The 25591-nt window shown below is 41.8% G+C and overlaps 1 protein-coding gene across 1 annotated transcript in view; it reads left to right on the top strand.

The window, feature by feature from the left end:
• The first annotated feature begins 3908 nt into the window (after positions 1-3908).
• eno4 (enolase 4) overlaps positions 3909-25591 on the top strand; it is a 39170-nt gene continuing 17487 nt past the window's right edge. The window contains exons 1-4 of the mRNA XM_072391587.1: positions 3909-4086; positions 5522-5650; positions 7088-7272; positions 8370-8512. Of these exons, the coding sequence (XP_072247688.1) occupies positions 3919-4086; positions 5522-5650; positions 7088-7272; positions 8370-8512 (625 nt within the window). The 5' untranslated portion in view covers positions 3909-3918. The remainder of the gene's footprint in view (positions 4087-5521; positions 5651-7087; positions 7273-8369; positions 8513-25591) is intronic.

Raw genomic sequence — 25591 nt, 5'->3', positions numbered from 1 at the left:
CACACTGTTTAATGGATATAATGGTGATGATGAGTGAAACATATACCGAAATGGCAAAGAATAATAAGCTATATCTTTCTTTTTTCCTTTTAAGCTATATTATCTGAGTTAATTACATCGAAGGCTAATTCTTTAATTTACAGTTTTATGAACAGAAAGCCATACAGGACCACATAACTACAATTAAATTGTTTCAGATGTGCATTTACCAGGAAAAGATTTCCCTCTGAGGACGGCACAATCAATATGAACCTCTTCAAAGTGCCAGGGATGAAGATTTCCCTTCTGTGATGTGGGGATCCTGACAGAGTGTGTGTGGCCCCCGCAGCCACACACACTCTGTCAGGTTGACGGTTGCCCTGCTTGACTTCCTGAGGTGGAGCAGAATGCCCCCTCCCTCTGAGCAGTTTGGTGGTCTCTATGCTCATATTGTTTTGAATTGCTACATGAAGGGAGACAAGGAAATCATTTTCTTCATTATGAAGATGGAATTATCATTTGTTTATCTCTCCGCGCATGTGTGGGTTCTCTCCCGGTTCTCCGGGACGTTACATTATTTGGTGATTCTAAACTGACCGTAGTGATGTTTCTCTCTGCATTGGCCCTTTGATAGACTGGTGACCTGAAGGCCGCTGGGATGGGCTCCACCCCGCCGTGACCCTGAGCTGCATGAAGCAGATATGGAAAATGGATGCATGGACGTGTTTACCGAGTGGCTTTGGTTCTTGTTATTAGTTAGTTGGTAAAACATGAAGATAACACATCGTTATTGCTGTTGTTGATGTTATTGGTACTGTTGTTCACAGGCAGATCTTAACCCCACATGAAAAACGCATTCCGCTATATTATCAGAGCTGAAAACAGAGGTCCAACTGGCTGTGCGAGCCTTTGCTTTGTTTCATTCTCCATATTAATATCAAACACAACTCTCTCTTCGGAGTTTTTTGGATTGGGTTGTACGGTCTGAAATAACTGTAAGTGCTTGTCTAAATGACTTGCATATCGGATGGAGGAAGGCACGGTGCACGGTTCCTCCTTTTGAGGAACGTTAATCATTTGGGCCATTTTAATGATAATTTGGAACAGTGTGATACGACAGAAATTCAAGTCAGCTTGTTTGTTGTAGCCTACAATATTGTGAATACTTTAATATATATATTTATCATTTTTTAAATACTCTTTAGTCAATCTACATTTTAATTTTATACAAATATTTTTCATTAAGCTTATAATGATGATCAATTTGATCGTATGACATTGGATAGAATTATACTCTTAGTTAACAGAATAAACCAGAATGGCTAGAATCAGAGGGCGCGTGAGAATCACAGAGCTGTAAGACCCGCAGAGAGCTTCTGGAAACCTCGTTCTGCTTCCATGAAGGAGCTCTGATCCTTCCTTATTTATGGAAAACGGATCCGTGCTGATCTGCTTCGTGGTGCTGCAAATCTGCCCTCTGGCCGTTGCAGCGTGCAGCAGACACGCCGCCGCACAGACCAGAGGAGCCGCGTGCAAGAAACTGCACCAGCACCGAGTTGCAGTGCAGAGGAGGAATGTGACAGGCCCCACGTGTCGACGGTGTTCGCGTGTTTGTATCCAGAGTTTACTGTAACCAAACAAAGGATTAAAATGCAGGAAATATAAGCCTTTTATCAATAATCATGATTACACTAACTAAAAAAATGTTTTAAAAAGAACAGGTCAACACAGAGACCCAAATCTTGGTAAGTAGGCCTAGTCTATAAATACGCAAACATGCCCCCCCCAAAAAGAACAATGGAAAAAAAATACAGAAATCAACGAATCCTGGGGGGATTAAATGAATTCTACAAACACATTTGCGACCACCGGGATCGAAATGAATCTATAAAAGTAATGCCACTGTCCTTGGTAGCTTTAATTACCAAAGTGTAGCTAAATATGTGTGTGTGAGAGAAGCGTGTGTCACCCCCCACCCAAGTCAAAAGTTCACAGTGGGTGTGTAACGTCTCCGTTGGGTTTAGTTTGTGTAATCTCACGGGTGGAAGGTTTCACGAGTTCTGAAAAAGAACGATCATCTACATGGTTTGATAGTCCCAAACTCTTCTGCTGGTGCCTTACTTCTACTCTTCAAAATAATAATAATAACAATAATAATAATAATAATAATAATAATAATAATAATAATAATAATAATAATAATAATAATAATAATATTCTGTTGTTGTTGTTTTTGGTGTTGTCATTTTCAATTTAAAGTAAAGTTTGAGCTCCTTGAATCAGTACAATGGGAAGAAACCGGGAGGGATTTTCAGAACATTCTCGTGCATTGTGAGCACGTTCTTTCATTTGCTCTTGTGGATTGTTGTTGACAGTACTTATAATCTTAGGAATTCAGCCGACCCATGTGGCCTTGTAGGTATCAGTGGAGCAATTGGATGTTTGTTAGTCCAATTCACAGCCTGCTAATAGGTTGACACTGGGTATAAAGAAAAGCGCCGGGGTTAAGGCCTTCCAAAAACACGGTGAGCGTGTGTGTACTGTGCGTGAAAGCTCGCTCCAGGACAATAGTTCTTGACTTCCTCCACATTGCTTACAGTTGAGGCCCTGAACTGGACCACTAGTGTTAAAAAGCTTCAGAATAATTTCTATGGGTGAACTGGCTTCTGAACATATCAACATGGAACAGTGAGGATGTCCATTGAAATCAGGGATTTTGTCAGTGATTGTGCATGACAATGATCTTTCAAGTAGCCTAAAAAAATCAAAGCCACATAGTGAACTACAATAAAGTAGCTTATATTCATGATCTGGATATAAAAATATTTTTTTTGTTTAACATGTGGTTAAAATCTGTTTAATCAAAATGGTCACAATTTATTTCTGATGCTGCTTCAGAGGTCCACAATCCACATCTTAAATGCCTCATCTCAGCTATTAGAATTGTTTTAACTGTTTAACAAATATTTAGACAAAATATACATTAGACAAAAAAACTAAATATCACTTCACTCACAAAAGTGTAGAAATTGTTCATGCTTTTTCTTTTTGGCTCTTAATTTATTTGAGGTTAATGAATATTTGCCTGAGTTAGATATTAAACATATGTAGCCAAACACATAATTTAGCCAATCCCATGCATACTTTTCATTAAAAAACGCCTGATTTTTTTTTTTTTTACCTACCAGTAACCATAGAGTGATGCTGTTGTTTAATCTTATAGAGCTGTAGCTGGAGGATAGCATGACAAGAGCAATTCTTTCAGCTGCAGCAAGATCAGTCAGAAGGATCGATCTGCAACTGATATTCAGCTTCAGTGCTCAGAAGAAACAGGAATCAGTCTGATCTCAGTAGTACAGCTACACAGTAAACTAACAGGCCCGTGCAGCAAAGAAACAGTCAGTCCCGCTGAACACAATAAATCAGTGACACTCACACTTTGCAGCAGTTTTTTGACCAAAGTAATGTAATAAAAACATGAACATTAGTCAAATACAACACGGCTATCGATCTTTCTAGATGTTGGATTGATGAATATTTGAATATTAGGGGGGGCTTATGATTAAATTGTGTCTGTACTCATAACTGCAAAGATATCTTTGTGGAAATGTGAAACCATTTTCCACGTGGAAATGACAATAAAGTCTAATTTAATCACACCATACTGACATACAGTTGTAAATGACAACTGACAGTAACGTTGTTATTATTGTCAGCAAATAAATGGAGGCATAATTAATTTGAAACGCTTTACTTTCAAACTTTTTTTTTTTTCAATTTTACAGTTTTCACAAATGACCAACCAGTCCACGGGGGAAAAACTGTGCGCTGTACTTCACGTTCCTCTGATTTCCTGCATTCCCGCTGTCACATGAACATACTGTTGCCGTGGTAACAAACAACTTTTAAAAAACCCGAGACGAGCGACGACACAAAACGATGTCTTATCAAAGGTTTATCGGTCGCCTGTCCACGGAGGAACGAGCCTCACAGAAAATGAAAAAGGCAGCGGCGGAGTTTTATCGCGTTCACAGAGTCCCCCAGGAGATAGAGAGAGCTCTGAACGAGCTGTTCGTCCTCCAGCCAGGAGACGTGCATGGTTACCTGGTACGAGCTTGTTTCAGTGCTCCTTTGGAAAGCTAGCAGCTCAAACACTAGCGCAACCTGTACCGCTTTCCAAGCTAACCAGTGATGAGTGGAAACATTTAAAGGGTCCCTGAAACATTTAGTAGCTTAATATTTTTTTCCAGTATCTTGAATATTTGGGAAATGTTGGTAATTTTTTCTTAATAAATATGACGCTACTGGCACTTGATATTTTGACATATTAGCACAGATATGATTATAAGTGATTATAGATTCCTCTCATATTCTGTGTGGTTCAGAGTCCTGGTACCTTGAAACGTGGCCCACTTACAAAGTTGTGTCTTACTTAGATCTAATGCAAATGGAGCACTAATGTGCTCCTGCTCGGTCATGTCAGGCGACATAAAAAGCTCTAAAAAATGAGAGAAACCGAACAGAACTGCAGTTTTTGGATATCCAAAAAGTCCTTTTTCTTGATAGATTTGATTACCAATAAAACAGTAAGGTACCTTTAAAATGCCTCTGTGTTTGTGTCAGTGAGCCTCGTGTTAACAGGCTAACAAACCTCGCTGGTGTTCATCATTAAGTTACGCTCGTAATTTTTGTGTTATCAGAAAATATGCGGTGAAAAAGGCAAAGATGTCCATCACAAACACGAGTCAGATAGCGCTGAAGTTTGGCACAAGAAGGTCTGGGGGTGAGTGGGGGAGGGGCACCTGCACCATAGGGCCATGGGTCCTGAGTCATCCCAGGCATGGTCTGCATACATGGGCTGTCTGCTTAATCAAATGAGCGGTCTGAATTCGTAGCCCATTCAAGTTTTGACAGTCAGTTCAAAGTAATTTCCTGCCAGGGGGAGTCTCCCACGTCATGGAGGGGAATGGTGTTACAGCCAGGGACCTTGGAGGGAATTGGCTTGGAGGTCAATGGCCCGTTTATAAAGCAGCCAGCCATTTTAAGTGGCTGGACCTGGATGTGCTGAAATTAAGATGAAAATCTTTAGAAATGTGGCAGAATACGTCTTCCATGTTGCTACTATGACTTTTTATTAATCAGTGCGGGTATTGGGCTTTTCAGAATGTTACCTCGGTATGAATGAATGTGACAATAGAAATCTTTTCGGAAGGGCATTCATGCTAGCAAACTTTGCTTTTGTCAATTTGTGTGCAAACATTGATTTAAAGGAACTTATTGTGTTTCTGAATGTGGTCCTTCATTCCTATTCAAAATGCCTCAGCCTTAAAGATAGAAAACGACTGACGGCTTCTATAGATTAAGTTACAAAAATGTATTTTATAGTTTATGTTCAAAGTAATAAAACAGATACCGTACCTGTGTTCACCCGGTTTTTAAATGAAAAGTTAAAGAAATACAGTTGAATAGATAAAGATTTTTTCATGCTTAATGCTGATGCTCAAAGAAGAAAAAACACTGACAATTTTTTTAACCTTCTCAGGCAGATTACTTTACTAAACTCTCCGCACCACCAAGGATCAGCAGGCTGAGGGGACGGGAGGTTTATGATGCAAGAGGACAGCTTTCTATTGAGGCAGAGGTCTTCTGTACTGTCTGCAACCAGGAAAAGGTTCAACTAATTTATCACATTCTACCTATTGGGTTACAGTCTAATGAGTGGCTTTTACCTTAAAAAGGAATGATAGTCCAATATCATTTTAAGGAATCACATGTTGACAGCTTAGACTCTGGCTGGTGATTATGTGGCCAATGTGACATATGTTGGATGTTCAATTCAGTGTAAAGATTAAGCATATGACAAAGGACACATTCAATTCAGTTCATTTATATAGCGCCAAATTACAACAAAAGTCATCTCAAGGCACTTAAATAATACAGTTCATTGTAATCATAATCCAGTGATTCATTAATGATGTGGTGATGGTTTGAAGTGATGATAAAGGGACAAGTAGTAGGCTCTGATGTGAAAAGACAGCCTGGGGCAAGAAGAGAAGGTAGCAGAGAGCAGAACATGATCTACGACCCTTGCCATCTCAGCTTTTACTGTAGCACAAATGCCAAGAACATGAGATGTGACATCCTGAACTCGGGGTCATGTTGAGGTTACAACGGACACAGTTGTAGGGTCTAATACGCATATCATTTCTTCATGCTACATCATTGTCACTCCACAGAGAGAAAGGAAGTCAGGAATTCCAGGAGCCCTACTGTCTAATATGACACAAAGAGGTTTGAAATTAGAATTGATGATGCAAGACAAATAAATAAGACAAACCAAAGAGACTGATTTGTGATTTATTCTGAATTAAGTCAGTCTTTAAAAAGTAAGCCAGGGAAAGAAACACTGAGCAAGTGGGAAAATAAGTCATCCCAATAAAAATAACATTTCATGTAGGAAAAAAATCACCAAGATGGCCAGACGGCCAAAAAATCCTGACACGTTGCATTACCAGCTGTGATGTAGAAATAAATGAATTAATCTTATAAATGTATAAATGATGTTTTCTCTTGGATTTTTTTGCCCCTTTCACCAAAGTCATGTTGTTAGATTTTGTTGTGTCTTATTAACAAGCATTGTTTTTTTTCTTCTGTCAAGTAAAAGTAAAGTAAAGCGGTGTTTTGGAAACACAGAGGGCATTATAATAGTAATGTGTAATAGCAGGAAAAAGCAGTGTGTGTACATTGGAGGGGGTGGGGACATGTTGTGGATGAGAAAAATATTAACACGTCCTTTCTCCATAACCACACTGCTATGTACGGGTCAGGTGGAGGTGACTGTCAGTGGAGCAGCTGCAGCATCTTCAGCATCTTCAGCTTATCTCAGTCTGAACTCCGGCTTTATTGTGGGGAAAATGCTGTTTGATATATTTACCTTCTTTGCCAAACTGTCAAATGTCAGGATAGAGTCTGTCTATGGAGCACACAACATTAAAAATCATGAGGCCTTCCTCAGATAAACCATGCCATTCAAAGCAACGGTAACCACGTAGTGTCAAAAAGCTTCTCATTAAAATTTGAAGAATTTCTTCCCTCTTTTGGTGTTAAGAGCATGTCTTCAGCTGCTGTCTCCACCTGCTTGGCACCTAAAGAGACTTCTCTGGACTGGAAAGCTGACAGTCAGGAGAGGGCTGATCATGTGATGACTGCTGCCCAGTGGATAAATGAACCTCTGAATAGCATGCTGAAAGACCAAAACCCATGTGATCAATCAGAAGTTGACCAAATACTCAGGTAGTGTTAGTGTTTTTAAATTAACATGCTGAGTTGATGTTCTGGAGGTGTCAATGAAATAACTTAACTTGGATACTCTAGCTGAGAGTATATATATATGTGTTTGTTTTTAACTTAGCACGTTCTCATTCTCTCTGTCGACCGTCTCTAATTTCTGTCAATTTCTGACATTTTCACTAACTTCTTCAGGAATCTTGCCAACTGAGCATTCTATGTCTTATAATGGAACAGAATATATGTGTACTTCTGCAAACTCCAAGCATGTAATTATTGCACAAATTGTTGACACACAAATTGTTGTTTGCTAAAACATCTGCAATTTCCTTGAATGAGAGAGAAATTCAAATCTGATTTGAACAACAAACTAACTGCTCAGAGATCCAAACTCACTTGTTTTTATATATATATAAAAAAAATCCTTCTTATTCTTAAGCAAAAAACAGTATTGTCTAATTGGATCACATTGTCTTTTTCATTAACGTTGACCTCCTAGAATTGGGTCCTGCAGAGGTTAATGCTTTGCTTTGGCTTCCCTGTTGTCACAGCTTATCATATCACCATGATGCACTGAGTGCCTATTATCAATTGCTATTAGCTGTATAGAGCTGTACAGTTTGGCTCAAGGAAACTTAGAACTAGAAACAACGGAAATTAGCTGTATATCTACAGATGGTACAGGTCCTTTTCATTGCAGTCTGCCATGTTGCACATAATTTTGAATAGCACAGGACAAACTAGCCATTCATCAACCCTGTTCTAAAGAGAGCAGACAACAAAGCTTCTGCAGCATGCTTGCAAGTGGAGAATTAAGCAAGAGGTTTTAATTTTGTTGCAATTGGCAACTTCACCACTAAATATCAGTAAATACCTATGTGTACGTGTGTGTGGTTTTTTTTAGTGTGTGAATGTAACATAGTGTCTGTGGAGCTGTAAGGAAATCTTGTTTTATTGCTGACAGTGCAATGACAATAAAAATTCTATTCTGGTAAATCCTACACATCACACCTATCAGAGCTTTGCTCAATGATAAGTCTGGCATATATTTTTTTGTTGTTTTCATGACAAAAATGTATAATTTTGTATGTGTAATTATACAGTGATTTCTTCATGGCCCGCAACCTAGAGGACAACGATATGCAGAACAGAGAGAAGCAGGAGAGTCTTTCACCTAGCAAGCATGACGTGGTACCTCCTTCGCCACCACCTACACACACTAAGGACAAGCAGATTACTAATAAAGGTAAAGGATCATTATTTGCAAACATGCTTAGTATCATTTGTCATTTCCAAAATCTTGTCAATTATGAGTTGCCAAAAGGGCAACCTGTCATTGAAAGTGATCATGCAACTGCCTACGAGAGTATTCAGTACTTGAGTGCTTTTAATCACATAGCCAATGGTGTAATTCTGCGGCACATAATTAATTTGACTCTATTACAGTAGGTTACACAACACTTGTGTTTGTTTTTTAGCTTCTCATGGCATGTCAGTGCACGCACACTTTAAAATGTGAAACCAGCCAATCTTAACAAGACTTGAAAGTATGTGTGGGTAGTTAGGGCAGAAAGCTTTATTAGCATCATATGCTAACAAATTAATTTCTTGTTGTCAAAGCATTGACAAAGTATAACAGTTATAATTTACATAAATATGCATGGCCATTACAGACCAAACAGACAGCATCCCTTTCATTTATGGGCAATTATATGCTCTACCCTATATGGCAGGATGTGTAGCAACAGGACAGGATAGCTGATTTGGTATGTTAGTATTTGTATTCAGTTTCATCTGCCTATAGGAAAGAATACAAAGAGACACCTCAAATGGGATCAGCCTATATATTATTATTTTTCAGGTTTTTTTTTTATATCTTCTGACTCATTTTGACATTTTACCAGTTTGTGTGCTTACCTAAGGTCAGTATGTAATAAAACTAGTGGATAAGCCTCTATAACCTTCTTCACTTTTTTGTTATACTAATGTGAAAATACTAAAGATAATGCTTATACTGCTTTAAATTAGGAGACATCTGGTTATTCCAGATTCAGCGTGGATGAACAATCCTCTGCAATGCATTAAGAGTTACACAACAGAGGATCTGACAGCAGATCCAACAGACACAAATAACAATATTTTGTGTTTCCTTTGGAGAGTCTATGAACTAGTTAAATGGATTGTTTTTTTTTATCCCAAAGGGATATTAACTTGCTGCAGTATTTTTTTAATCTTTTTGTTTTTTGTGAAGCAATCGTTATTAGTTTTCATTATGAAGAGTTATTGCTGCTGGCAGGAAGGACCTCCTGGATTGCAACTGAGCTGAAACCTTGAAGAGATCACACTCTGTTGTTTTAACACAATGTTGTGAAGAGGATCAGTATTGTTCATTATGTTCACTAACTTCAGCATTCCTTTTTTTACAATTAACTCTAGAAACTCTAGACCTTTAGAAAATACACTACATCTTGGTGCAGACATTGAAGGACCTTAGTGTTCTCAAGAAGTACAGTCTGCTGTGTCCCTTCTGGTAGACAGCCTCAGTGTTGCATTTCCAGTCCAGTCTACCATCCAGGTAAACCCTCACGTATCTGTATTCTTCATCCACATGCTGGCCCTCCAAAAATCTAGTTTTGTTTTGTTTGTATTTTGGACGTGGTGATTGTTCTCACACCATGCCATAAAGTGAATGACCAGTTCTCTTAGTATTTTTTATATTTCTGTAGATGACAGGACTCTGAGTTGTAGTGAAAGTCTGAGGTGTACAGAGTGAAGAGAAACTTTGAGAATACAGTCCCCTGTGGTGCTCATTTGCCGCAGACCACCTTCTCAGACACAATTTCATTCAGTTTATTTATATGGCACCATCTTGAGGCACTTTAATTACACTGTCCAATTCAAGCCAATTAGAGTGCAATTCATTGTAATCATAATTCAGTCAAATCCAATTAATTAAATGAAAGATTAGTCCAATTCATATATACAGAGCCAATTCAAAAACAATTTCCTAGCTAAGGAGACCAACAGATTGCACTGAAATGTCTCTTTGATCCAATCCACGTCCTGAGCATGCATGAGGTGACTGTGGGAAGAAAAAACTCTCTTTTAACAGAAAGAAACCTCTGGCAGAACCAGACTCAGCCTCGACCAGCTGGGGTTTGTGTTTCAACAAACACCATAACACCATTCAAAGGATATCTGTTGGAACAGGGAAACACAAGTTGATAACCACAATAATGTCACATGTACATAATGTCATATGAGGGAAAAAAAGGGGAAAAAAGAGAGCAAAGTGAGGAAAGGTGTGACAGATGAGGCCCCCAGCAGTCTAGGCCTATGGCAGCTTAACATTCACACACATTAATGCCCCCAATGATACACTGGGGGGGCAACGTGGGGTTCAGTGTCTTGCCCAAGGACGCTTCGACATGTAGCCCGGGGAAGCCAGAGTCGAACCACAGACCTTCCGATTGGTCGGCGACTGCTCTTCCTCCTGAGCTACAGCCGCCCCAAGGTAGAAAGGGTGTCTGCTTCCTGAACCCAAACTGGCAGCTGGTTCCACAAGAGAGGGGCCTGATAACTGAAGGCTCTGCCTCCCATTCTACTTTTAGAAACTCTGGGAACCACAAGGAAACCTTCAGCCTGAGAGCAAAGTGCTCTGTTGGGAAAATATCCAACTATGAGATCTTTAAGATATGATGGAGCTCGGTCATTAAGAGCTTTATATGTGAGGAGAAGAATCTTAAATTCTATTCTGAATTTAACAGGGAGCCAAACTGGAGAAATATGATCTCTGCTGTTAGATCTCATCAGAACTCTGGCTGCAGCATTTTGGATCAACTCAGGGCTTTTCAGAGAATATGTGGGACAGCCCATCCATCCATCCATTTTCTATACCGTCAATCCGTCGGTCAGGTAGCGGGGGGCCTGGAGCCTATCCCAGCAGTCATCGGGCGAAAGGCGGGGTACACTCTGGACAGGTCGCCAGTCCATCACAGGGCCACATAGACACAAACGAGACAAACAACCATGCACGCTCACACTCACTCCTACGGACAATTTAGAGTCACCAATTAACCTAACATGCATGTTTTTGGATGGTGGGAGGAATGGGACAGCCCAATAATAAAGAATTTCACTAGTCCAATCTTGAAGTAACAAATGCATGGAGCAGTTTTTCTGCATCACTCTGAGTCAGGATGTTCCTGATTTTGGCAATATTACCAATGTGAAAGAAGGTAGACCTAGAAACCTGTTTTATATGTGCATCAAATGATAAATTCTGGTCAAAAATAAATCCAAGGTGCCTCACTGTAGTACGAGAAGCCAAGGAAATGCCATGTAGAGTAACTATATAACTAGACAATTTCTCCCTGAAGTGCTCAGGTCCAAAGATAACAAAACCGAGACACTATGAAACTTTAATGTTTAACTTAAAGATCTCCTTTAACGGAGGCGACTATGACAAGTTACAATGAAAAATCACTCCTTGAAAACGGAGGAAAAAAAAGGCTATGAAACTTACCGTATAGAATAAATAAACTAAGTCTATGAATAAGAATAAATTACAAATCAAGATAGCACTGCAGGAGGATCGCTCACTGCAGGCTCGTGGAAGCTATGGATCAAGGTAACTGTGGCTCAAGACAAAGGCTGGTAATGATGCTCAAGTGGTGAGACAACATATTGGCACAAGACAAGGGAAACGCAGACTATTTGAACACATGAGGGACCAAGGGGAACAGGTGGAAACACTTGGGAATCAGGGAAGACAATCAGACGCTTGACATGGGAGGAAGGGCAAGATACCTGAAACGAGAGGGGAAGGTCAGTGTTTTTTCAAAATAAAACAGGAAATGACGACACAAGACATGGAACAGAACATAAACCGTGACACCTTTTCAGAGGGGCAACATTGTCCGGTGTTGTACGCATTGAAACTATAGTGCTGTCAACAAGAGAATCGAATCAATCCAATCAATTGTTGGAGTTCAGACAGAAACTCAGAATAAGGGTACGATACACAAAAACAAACACAAGAGGTTTTTGTGATTTCCACTTTGGGTGGGAAAAACTGAGAATCAGAGATTCAAAAGAGCTAAAACTAATCTTGGGTCTAGGACTGATTAGTAACCCTGATCTGAAGATAGCTGCCACTCCTCCTCCTCTGCCTGTGGTTCTAGGAACATGAACATTTAAATAGTCAGAGGGAGTTGATTCATTAATGCTAACATGGTCCTCCTGCTGCAGCCAGGTTTCTGTAAGACAAAATGTATCAATATGATGATAACAAATAAAAATATTCACTAACAGAGACTTCGAAAGGAGAGAACTAATATTCAGCAAACCACATTTAATAGTTTGATGTTTTGGTTCAGTTAAAGTTTTCGTTTTAATCTTTTTTGCACAAGAGGATTTGCTCCTTTTGTGTTTTTTGATTGAGGGGGGGCAGCATCAGGTGGGAAGCCGCAGAGAAGTGTGTAAGACTACAACTCTGCATCCTGGTCTCAACCCTGGGTTGTCATGTTTTTGCATGAGTAATAAATTTGTCCATATTTCTAGAAATGAGAGCCGCTCCTTCCAAAGTGGGATGGATGCCGTCTTACCTCATCAGACCAGGTTTTCTCCATAAAGATTGCCAATTATCTATGTAGCCCACATTGTTTGCTGGACACATCTAGACAACCATCCATTGAAGGAAGACATGCAGCTAAACATGTCATCACTGGACAGATTTGACAAGGGTCCAGAGAAAACTATGGAGTCCAACATTGATTTGGAAAAATGACACACCGATGCCTGGCGACCTGTCCAGGGTGTACCCCGCCTTTCGCCCGATGACTGCTGGGATAGGCTCCAGGCCCCCCACTACCCGATTAACGGATTGACGGTATAGAAAATGGATGGATGGACACACCGATGCAACATTAATTTTAGTGACCTCCGATTACCGTAACCAGATGTCATTACTGCTGACGTGAAGGATTATTTTACCGTATTTACGCTTATCCTGAGCCAGCAGTTTCAAATAGGATTCTATGTCACCCGCTCTAGCCCCTGGAATGCATTTGACTATGGTCGTTGGTGTCTCTAATGCCACGTTTCTGACTATAGAGCTGCCAATTACCAGGGTTTTGTCCTCAGCAGGTGTGTCGCTGAGTGGGGAAAATCTATTTGAAACATGGGCAGGCTGATGATGAACCGGGCTTGACTTTAGGACTATGACTCCTCTTCCTGACAGTTACCAAGCCACCCTGGGGTCCCGGCTGCTTGGGTTCTGCTAGGGGGTGGCTAATGGAGCTAGCTACGCTAGTTAGCTCCGCACTGGCTAAAGGAACCTGGCTCGCTAGGGGGTGGTTTTCAATGGTGAAGAGCCGAGCTTTCCAATTCAGATAACCTTGTCTCCAAAACTACAAAAAGACTGCATATGTTACATGTACCATTATCGCTAAAACCTGTCACTTGACATCCTGGTCTCACTGAGACCTGGGTTAAACCCGGAAACGATGCTACCTCGGCTGCACTTTCGATCAACCACACATTCTCCCATGCCTCTCGTACATCTGGGCGAGGTGGTGGAACGGGCCTGCTAATTTCCAACAAATGGAAATACAACTGCTACCCACAGCTAAATACAACACCTTTGAATACCATGCCATCTTGGTAACCGGTCAAAATCTTCATGGTTGTTGTATATCGCCCACCAGGACAACTTGGTGGCTTTCTCGATGAACTAGAGACCTTGCTCTCTTCCATCCCTGACTGTCCCATAACACTCCTTAGTGATGTGAATATCCACCATGACACTTCTAACTCTTCAGATTTTCTGTCATTAATGCACTCGTTTGAACTACAGCTGGTTTGCAGTCGTCTGACTCACAAAGCTGGCACAGAGCTAGATCTCATTTTTACAAGAAACTGTGACACAGAGGTCCTCTCTGTCACACTCTGCACTTTTCTGATCACTATTTTATTCACTTTAGAGTGAATCTCCCAGGAAAACCCACAGCTCCCCCCCAATGGTTTCCTTCCGCCGCAACCTCTGCAACCTGTCGCCCACCCACTTCTCCTCCCTTGTTGGCTCCACTCTTTCGACATCCAACACATTCTCCTGCTTTTAGGTTAATGAGACCACGGAGTCCATCTGCTCTACACTGAGCGATTGTCTGGGTAGTAAGTGTCCTCAATCCACCAAACCCACTCGATCTTCCCAGTCCCACCCTAGGCTTAATGATACCCTCCGATCGTTGCTCACCAACCTTAGATCTACAGAAAAGAAATGGCACAAATCAAAAAATCCTACAGATCTAACAAAATTCCAGACACTACTGTCATCAGTCTCAACCAGTGTCACTGATGCAAAAAAGGCTTTCTACATTGACAAGATTCACAGTACTACTGACAGCCGGCAACTATTTTCCACCTTCAAAACTCTACTTAACCCTCCGCCTCCTCCACCTGCTACCAGTCCGACGGCAGACAGCTTTGCCTCATCTTTTACTGACAAAGTGGAAGCTATACGCAAACAGTTTACCAAACTGCCCACACCCGAACCTTCCCTAGAAATGTGTGCCACTAAATCAGCATGCAAAAGTCCTACTGTATAATTTCCTTCATTCACCCCTCTCACTGAGAGCTTTGTGTCTAAACCTCTCACATGTAGCCATACTACTACAAGCCCGCTGGACCCTGTTCCTATTAATCTATTCCAATCCATTGTTCCTATGGTAACTACAGCAGTCACACATGTGATTAATGCTTCATTAACATCGGGTACATTTCCTACCACATTCAAGCAAGCTCGGGTTACACCGCTGCTCAACAAACCTTCCCTCCCTCCAACTCAAGTGGAGAACTATCGGCTGGTCTCTCTCCTCCCGTTTCTGTCTAAGACATTGAAAGGGCAATCTTTTAAGCAGGATACCTCTCACAAAACAACCTCCTTCACCCTTATCAATCTGAGTTTAAAAGTGGCCACTCTCCTGAAAGAGCTCTGTTGGCTGTGACACAAGCCTTAAAAGAAGCCACAGTGAAAGTTAAGTCCTCAGTACTTAACCTGCTCGACTTATCGGCTCCATTTGACACTGTCAACTGCAGCATCTTTTTGTCCATATTCACTAGTATAGGCATCACAGGGAAAGCACACGCCTGGTTTGAATCATCCCTCACTGGACAGTCATTTAAAGTGTCCTGGCTTGGTCACACTTCTGCAGGGCACCTTCTCGCCACAGGGGTCCCCCAAGGTTCAGTACAGGGACCTCTTCTCTCTGTCATATACACCACCTTACTGGGCCAGATCATCCGATCACATGACTTCTCATACTACTGCTATGCTGACAATACCCAGCTCCTTCTCTCTTTCCCACCTGACGACGACATGGTCTCAGCATGAATCTTAGCCTGTCTCTCTGACATATCGACATGGATGAAAGCCCATCACTTCCAACTAAACCTCTCTAAAACTGAACTGCTTGTCTTCCCAGCCAAACCAACCATACACCACAGCATCTGCATTCAAACTGAATCCCTATCTCTTGTTCCGTCAAAGGTAGTTAGAAACTCGGGTGTCATGATTGATGACCAGCTGACTTTTAAAGATCACATTGCCTCCATCGCTCGATTGTGCCGCTTCGAATTGTTAAACATAAGAAAGATCAGACCATGCCTAACCCAACATGCCACCCAGCTCTTGGTGCAGTCTATGGTCATCTCCTGCCTTGACTACTGCAACGCCCTCCTAACTGGTCTCCCAGCCTGTACTGTGAAACCTCTGCAGATGGTCTAGAATGCGGCGGCATGTCTGGTCTTCAATCAGCTTAAAAGAGCACACGTCACCCCTTTGTTCGTTGAACTCCACTTGTTACCCTTAGCAGCCCGCATGAAATTCGAGTCACTGATGTTAGCCTACTGTGTCTGTGTCAAAGGATTGTCATCTAGCAGTGCCTACACCACACATAAGATTAAGATTAAGACTTTATTGTCATGTAGATACACGAAATACACAAAATTACTCCTCTGCATTTAAACCATCCAGGTTGGCACCTGTTGAACGCACACATGCAGAAGGTCACACACTCATGCAGACATATTCCATACACTGGAGTGGTGGGAAGCCATTCACACCGCCCAGGAAGCATGGGGGTATGGTGCCTTGCTCAAGGTTACCTTGGCTGTGGCAAGGAGGTGAACCGCCACCCCTCCAGCTGTCTGTTCGCCAATCTTTGACCGTTGAGAGTGGGAATCGAGCCGCCAACTTTCCGGTTATTGTACGACCCACTCTGAACCACTGAGCAACAGCCTTATCCTGACAAGACAATCCAGATTCTTTTCATGTGTCTTTCCATGATGGTGGAATAACCTACCGAGTGCTACAAGAACAGGGGCGTCCCTGTCTATCTTCAAGAAACTCTTGAAGACCCAGCTCTTCAGAGAATATCCTACTTTATCCTATCCTAGCACTTACCCTGTACTTCCCTACCTCCTCTACTGCACTTCTATTTCTGTACTTCCCTCTATGCCTTCACTCTATTTCTACACTCTCATTCCTGTCTCTGAAAGAGCCTGACTAGTGTTTTTTCTTCTATGTAGCTTATTGTTAGCTTTGATGTTAACTGTAATGTTATATCCTCATTTGTAAGTCGCTTTGGATACAAGCGTCTGCCAAATGCATAGACATGTAGCAATAAAAGCTGAATTGTATTATAAAGTACTGGAGAAGTCAAAGAACATGATCAGAATCATTGTTGTGTTGTGTTTATTGGCCAAGTATGTTAAAACACACAAGGAATTCTGTTCCGGCTGTCACGGTCCGACCACGGTCTGGAGGGGATGGGGAGAGGTTGCAGGAGCCCCATGCGTGGGCCTGAGGACGTCTTGTTCTGGGCGCAGACTGACTTCATGGACAGCCACCAGAACCATAGAGAAATGACAAACATAGTGCGTCGGAACCCTGGGTGAGCAGCGAGGTGTGAGCCCAATGGATAACCTGAGGGCGCAGACCGACTGGTACAAACAGTCGGTTTTCTGGACAGCCCTTAGGTGATGACGCCCCACCGTTTGCTTGTTTTACCTGGTTTTCTATTTGCCTGGACACCGCTCCAACCACACAATTCAGTGGAAGCATGGACTCAGGTTCCTTGGCAACCGGCTCGGGATCATAGAGCTGGGACCGTGCGTCTGGTTTCACGTTCTGGGAGCCTGGCCTGTTGGATAGAGTGAAACAGAAACGGTTAAAGAACAGAGTCCACCTGGCCTAGCGAGAATTAAGCCTCTTAGCCTAGCTAATGTACTCTAAGTTCTTATGGTCTGTCCACACAACAAATGGATACATGGCTCTTCCAGCCAATGTCTCCACTCCTCAAAGGCGACTTTCACAGCCAGCAGTTCCCTGTTACCGAAGTCGTAGTTGTGTTCTGCAGAGCTGAGCCACAGGGACAGGAAGGCGCAGGTGTGCATTTTGCCATCCTCCATCGTTGAGACAGCATTGTCCCAACTCCGCTGTTAGATATGTCCACCTCCACCACGAACTGTCGCTGGGGATCTGGAAGAGTCCAGATGGGTGCAGATGTGAAACGGCGCTTGAGCTCCTTGAAGGAACTCTCTGCCGCCGGAGAACAGACAAACTGAACCCGCGGTTATCTGGGGTCGGCCACGGCGCTGACCTTGGCCGGGTCGATAGGCGCATTCCCACTGTAGGAACCTTTTGCAGTTCCTATAACCTTTTTAGGAACTAGGCCGTTTTTTCGCGCATTTGGACATACAGGAACTCGGGACCACGGCCCTCAGTTCCTATAACCATTTTAGCTCCTTCTCCGTGGCAGGGTCTTTTCTGGGTTCCATAGGAACACATATGACGTAGGTGTTTGGTGGTTGGTAGCTACACCCCTTGTCTGAAACATTTACTCATACGACACAGACACAACCGGCGCATGTTTAATAAGTTAAACTTACACGTCGTCTCCTTTGTCTACGGCGCTCTGCTCTCCTTCTTTCCTTCATGAAATGAAGAAGTATCGCCTGCTGCTTGATTCTTCGTCTCCTGACTCTCGCTGTGTGCTCTTCCAGCCTCGATCTTAGACGCTTGATGTGATCGTCCATGATTAATACTGCCGTCATGCAGACCATAAACATGGTGGCCTCCTCGCTCTCCATGTTAGCTTCTTGGTGGTATTGTTTTGTTTTCTTCTCTCCTTACTTTTTGCGGGTTTTGTTGTTCAGTGTGGCACTACAGTAACACGTCACTGTCGCAGGCAGTTGCGTCACATCAGTCCTGACCAAGGTCCCCGACTTATGTTCGAATGCAAAATGAAACAGTTCCCCTGGGGAAGGGCAGTTCTTATAACTAAATTTGAGGTGGACAGTACTGTACTTAGAACTTTCTGTCCGAATGCGCCCCATCTCTACCCTCCTGGGAGCTACAATGAAACGTAAAAACAAAACAGTTTGTTCATGGAATTCATTCTTTTCTGCTTTAACATAAAGGTGATTGTCCAGAAGGCGTTGCAAAACTTGAGATACATGGAGCCTGTGAGAAACAAGGTCAGGTGAGTAAATCAAAATGTCATCAAGATACACATAAACAAACTTGTCAAGAAATTCTCGTAAAACGTCATTTATCATGGCCTGGACAACTGCAGGTGCATTGGTGAGTCCAAAAGGCATGACACAGTATTCGTAATCTCCACTGGGTGTATTGACACCAGTCTTCCACTCATCCCCCTCCCTGATGAGGACCAGGTGATATGCATTGCGTAGGTCTAGTTTGGTGAAAACCTTGGCCTGTTGGAGCTGGTCAAAGACTGAAGACATGAGGGGGAGTGGATTACGATTCTTGACTGTGATGGTGTTTAGTGGACTATAGTCAATGCATGGTCTTAAAGACCCATAAAGGCACTGACCCTCTCTTATGCGTCGCTGTCGCTCCTCCAGAGAGAGCCGAGCTCAACCCATCTGCATGGGCTTTCCTGAGACAGGGCGGCTCGGCCCTGTTCGGGAAATGATCGTGCCGGAGGATTCCAGGAGATGGCGGTTTGAGGTCGGGTGATGTGTGCCGCCTGTGAGCATGCCTGCTGTAGAGTCTTGAATTCCTCCAGCCGATTGTCCGTTTGGATGGCCAGAGTGATCAGAGAGTCGAGATCCGTGGGTAGATTTAGGGGCAAAAGTCTCTCTAGGATAGGATTAGCCAAACCTTTGAGAAAAATGTCGTAGAGAGCTGTAGTGTTCCATCCACTCTCTGCGGCCAGGGTTCGAAAACGTATGGCGTAGTCACAAACGGTGTCTCTCCCCTGGTGCAATTTGAATAATTGCCTTGCCTTATCTCGGTCTGCCGCTACTGGGTCGAAGGTCCTGCGAAGGCCTTCCTGGAAGTCATGGAGAGTTTGGCAGACCCTTGAGCCGCGCCCCCACTTGGCCGTTGCCCACACCAGTGCTCTTCCTCCCAGGTTCGAGATAATAAATACCACTTTAACTCGATCTGTGGGAAAGTTCTGGGGAGAAAATTTGAAGTGCATGTCACATTCAATGAGGAATGACTTACAGCGTCCTGTTTCTCCCGAGTAATGCTCAGGACTGGCTAGTCGAAGTCCTGGATCGGCATGGACGAGAGTGGGAACTGGAGAAACCTCCGGTGTGTCGGGTTCCAGTCGCTCTGTTTTGGAGGTTCCAGCTAGCTGCTGGATCTGGTTGGTGAGGTCCCCAAGCTGAGCGGTCATGATAGCCATGAATTTGTCCTGATTATGAGCGAGGTTCTGCATCCCTCGGCTGAGAGAAGACAGCTGCCCTTCTTGCATGGAGAGCAGGACTGCCTGTGAGCCGAGACCTGTGGGGAGACATTTGGATCCTGCTGTGTCCATTCTGGCCAGTGTGTACTGTCAGAAACCGGCAGGACACAGATGCTGGATCTTGTCATTATAAGACAGTTTATTGATAAAACCTCTTATGGGTCTCCGGAACAGAGGAAACAAGGGACTATGAAATACTATTACACTATCCTCAATAATTAAGGTTGAGACTAGTGTAGCTATAAAACTTAATCATACTCACTCCACTCCCGGAGGAAAACGGAAAACTATGAAAGATTATAATTAAACTCTACACACTCTTTTAAAGAGACGGAACAAACAAATGACACTCTCTCGAAAACGGAGGCACTATGAAACTTTACAGAAAACAATTTTTTCAATTCAATTTATTTATATAGCGCCAGATTACAACAATTGTCATCTCAAGGCACTTAAGTAATATAGTCCAATTCAAGCCAATTGGAATTCAATTCATTGTATTCATAATCCAATTCATTCATATGGAGCCAATTCAAAAATTAATAGCCTAGCTAAGGAAACCAACAGATTGCACCAAAACTTTTCTTCAGTCCAATCTCCCGTCCTGAGCATGCCTGAGGCGACTGTGGAAAGGAACAACTCCCTTTTAACAGGAAGAAACCTCTGGCAAAACCAGACTCAGGAAGGGTGGCCATCTGCCTCGACCAGCTGGGGTTTGAGAAGACAGAAAAGAGGGAAAAGAGAGGGGAAAAACACCATAACACCATTCAAAGGATATCTGTTGGAACAGGGAAACACAAGTTAATAACCACAGTAATGTCACATGTACATAAAATCATTTGAGAAATTAAACAGGAGGAAAAAGAGAGCAAAGTGAGGAAAGGTGTGACAGATGAGGTCCCCCAGCAGTCTAAGCCTATAGCAGCTTAACTATGGGATGTTTCAGGATTACGTGAGCCATCCCTAACTATAAGCTTTATCAGAAAGGAAAGTTTTAAGGCTAATCTTAAAAGTGGAAAGGGTGTCTGCTTCCCGGACATTTACTGGCAGCTTATTCCACAAGAGAGGGGCCTGATAACTGAAGGCTCTACCTCCCATTCTACTTTTAGAAACTCTGGGAACAACAAGTAAACCTGCAGTTTGGGAGCGAAGTGCTTTGTTAGGAAAATATCTTACAATGAGATCTTTAAGATATGATGGAGCTCGGTCATTAAGAGCTTTATATGTGAGAAGAAGAATCTTAAATTCTATTCTGAATTTAACAGGGAGCCAATGGAGAGAAGCTAAAACATGATCTCTCCTGTTAGTTCTCATCATAACTCTGGCTGCAGCATTTTGGATCAGCTGGAGGCTTTTCAGAGAATATGTGGGACAGCCCAATAATAAGGAATTACAGTAGTCCAATCTTGAAGTAACAAATGCATGAACTAGTTTCTCTGCATCACCCTGAGACAGGATGTTCCTGATTTTAGCAATATTACGAAGGTGAAAGAAGGCAGTCCTAGAAACCAGTTTTATATGTGCGTCAAATGATAAATTCTGGTCAAAAATAACTCCAAGGTTCCTCACTGTAGAACTAGAAGCCAAGGAAATACCATCTAGAGTAACTATATAACTAGACAATTTCTCCCTGAAGTGCTCAGGTCCAAAGAGAACAACTTCAGTTTTTTCTGAATTTAAAAGCAGACAGTTCTGAGTCATCCAGGTCTTTATGTCTTTAAGACAGGCTTGTAGTCTGACCAACCTATTGGTTTCATCTGGTTTCATAGATAAGTACAGCTGAGTATCATCAGCATAACAATGGAAATTTATGCCATGCTGTCTGATAATGTTACCTAATGGAAGCATGTATAAAGTAAAAAGAATCGGTCCAAGCACAGAACCCTGAGGAACTCCATGACTTACTTCAACGTGTGAGGAATATTCTTCATTTACAAGAACAAACTGGAATCTATCAGATAAATATGACTTAAACCAGCCTAATGCAGTTCCTTTAATCCCAATAACATGTTCAAGTCTCTGTAACAGAATGCTGTGATCGATCGTATCAAATGCAGCACTGAGATCCAACAGGACAAGCACAGAAACAAGTCCGCTATCAGAGGCTAAGAGGAGATCATTGGTAACTTTCACCAGTGCCGTTTCTGTGCTTTGATGCACTCTGAATCCTGACTGAAACTCTTTAAACAGATTATTTCTGTGTAAATGATCACAAAGTTGAACTGCAACTATTTTTTCAAGAACTTTAGACAAAAAAGGGAGATTGGATATAGGTCGATAATTAGCCAACACTTCTGAATCAAGAATAGGTTTTTTAAGTAAAGGTTTAATTACAGCAACCTTAAAAGTCTGAGGTACATATCCTATCAACAAAGACAGATTGATCAAATCCAATATGGAAGTGTCAATTAAGGGGAAAACCTCCTTGAACAGTCTGGTTGGGATTGGGTCTAACATACAAGTTGATGATTTAGAAGAGACTATTGCTGTTGTTAGCTCAGAAAGATCAACCAGGCAGAAGCTGTCTAAATACAATTCAGGTTCGAAAGATACTTCTAAAGCTGCTCTACTTGATGATACATCAGTGATAATAGTGGGAAGGATTCCTTTAATCTTCTCTCTGATAGAAACAATTTTATTGATGAAGAATCTCATGAAATCATCACTGCTGAGAGTTAAAGGAATACATGGCTCAACAGAGCTCGGACTCTTTGTCAGCCTGGCTACAGCGCTGAAGAGAAACCTGGGATTATTCTTATTCTCTTCTATCAATAATGAATAATACGCAGTTCTAGCTTTACGAAGTGCTTTCTTATACGTTATTAAACTATCTTTCCAGACTAATTGAGACTCTTCTAAATTAGAGGAACGCCACTGTCTCTCCAGCTTTCTTGCACTCTGCTTTAAAGCAGCTGTGAATTATTCCAAGGAGCCAACCTCTTCTGACTGATTACCTTCCTTTTCAGAGGGGCAACATTGTCCAGTGTTGTACGCATTGAAGCTATAGTGCTGTCAACAAGAGAGTCAAGTTCTACTGGAGTAAAATTTAGGTAGCCGTCCTCTGTGATATCTGCACATGGCAGTGAAGAAAAGGATGATGAAATCAACTCTTTAAATCTGGTTACAGCATTCTCTGACAGACACCTTCTATATGTAGAATTCTTCTCAGAAACCATGTAGTCAAGTAATGTAAATTCAAAAGTTATTAAAAAATGGTCAGACAAGACAGGGTTATGAGGGAACACTGTTAACTGTTCACTCTCAATGCCATAAGTCAGCACAAGGTCAAGGCTATGATTAAGGCAGTGAGTAGGTCTGTGAACACTTTGAGAAAATCCAATAGAGTCTAATATAGAATTAAAGTTAATATTTAGGCTGTCATTTTCAACATCTACATGAATATTAAAGTCACCCACTACAATGACTTTATCTGTACTCAGCACTAACTGGGATAAAAACTCTGAGAATTCAGAGAGAAACTCAGAGTAAGGGCCAGGTGGACGATACACAACAACAAACACAAGAGGTTTTTGTGATTTCCACTTTGGGTGGGAAAAACTGAGAATCAGAGATTCAAAAGAGCTAAAACTAATCTTGGGTCGAGGACTGATTAGTAACCCTGATCTGCAGATAGCTGCCACTCCTCCTCCTCTGCCTGTGGTTGGAGGAACGTGAACATTTAAATAGCATCAGGTGGGAAGCTGCAGAGAAGTGTGTAAGACTACAACTCTGCATCCTGGTCTTTCCCCATCCGGAGAAAGTTCATGGAAGGAGGCTCCCGAGCTGTCATCGCGGTGGATAAGTTATTCATCAACGGGCAGCTGTACCGCGACCAGGAAACCACTCCTTGGCTCTTCTAAACTCCAGGTGATCTGTATTCGTTAACTTGTATGAATCATTTCACTGTAGATGAAATAATCTATCCAATTCACAGTTATCTATCAAGGCAAAATATATAACTCACTGCCAGTCTCACCAGCACAGGATGTATGCAGTTCATATTTGTTTATTTGGGTATGTTTTTTTGTTTTTGTTTTTCCTTTTTCTATCTCACACTTCCACTCTTTTGCACTGTTTTTCTATTCTGTCTTTCTTCCCCAATCCGCTGCGTTTTCACATTAATAAGTAATGTTAACAAGCACGGCGCACATAATCAAGTTCCACACATCATCGACAGCGCAAGTACATATTGTAGCAAGCTCATATTGACAACTGAAACACCAACAATGGCATGTTCATGGAAGCATATATGCACACACACGCACGGGATGCTTTTAGCAAGCATCCAGCACTCACTGCGTTAGTCTGAGCATGTCCACGCTGAGGTTTATCTCATGGAATGTGCATGGAGCTGGGTCCAGAGAGAAGAGATTAAAAATCTCCAATAAATTGAAGGATTTACAGGCGGACATTGTTTTATTACAGGAGATTCATTTATCAAAGACTGTAGCTGATGTTCTCACCACAGCACAGTTTCCTCATGTGTACTCAGCCTATTACAACTCCAGACAAAGAGGTGTAGCCATTCTGATAAATAGAAGAGTAAATTTCACCGTAAACAACACAGTTATAGATCCAGAAGGTAGATTTCTAATAGTTCATTTATCTATTCAAAATATGAATTTATGCATTGCAAATATATATGATCCAAATGTGGATGACCCCTCATTTTTTCACTCCTTTTTCACTTCACTCTCTGATCACTCAGATAACACACTCATCATAGGAGGGGACTATGATGGTATTAGACTCAGAAGTAGACAGATAGTACTTCAGGAAGTCAGCGGAACTGGCAGTCCACGAATATTGTTAAACAGTATATGAAAGATTTTGGTCTTTGTGATGCTTGGCGCTCCCACCACCCCACTCTTAGAGAATACACCTTCTTCTCACCGGTACACCACTCATATTCAAGAATAGATTATTTCTTAGATAGCAGTTCCTTGATGAGGGATATTTCAGACACCAAAATCCACCCCATCACTATCAGTGATCACGCTCCAGTTTCTATCACACTGAAGAATAACAGAGTTACACCACCAGCTAGGAATTGGAGATTTAATACATCATTACTAAAAGACCCTGATTTTATTAATTATTTAATAATAATTAAATAAGGGAATGGTCTGTATATTTAGAAAATAATGACCTGCCAGGAATGTCAGCTTGTACTCTTTGGGAAGCCGGAAAAGCAGTTATGAGAGGCAAAATAATCTCTTTTTCATCAAATAAGAAAAAGAGGGAAAGTTCAAGGATATCAGATTTAGAACTCAGGATTAAATCATTAGAAATTGTCTACAGTACCTCCAAAGAGGAACACACACTGAATGAACTAAGACAAGCTAAACTTGAATTAAACAAAATTATTGATAAACAAACACAGTTTCTGATACAAAGACTTCGCTTGGAGAACTTTGAGCACGGCAATAAATCTGGAAGGTTCCTAGCTAACCAACTAAAGAGAAACAAAGAGAAAACAACAATCACTTCTGTTAAAGACTCAAAAGGAAATGTCACCCATGACCCCGATGTAATCAACAATGCTT

This window comes from Leuresthes tenuis, unplaced genomic scaffold (genome assembly GCF_036924035.1).
Source record: "Leuresthes tenuis unplaced genomic scaffold, fLeuTen1.0.hap1 SCAF_8, whole genome shotgun sequence".
NCBI classification, from domain to species: Eukaryota; Metazoa; Chordata; class Actinopteri; order Atheriniformes; family Atherinopsidae; genus Leuresthes; species Leuresthes tenuis.
The sequence above is the reverse complement of the archived record's forward strand: the minus strand, read 5'-3'. Positions and strand labels throughout refer to the sequence as shown.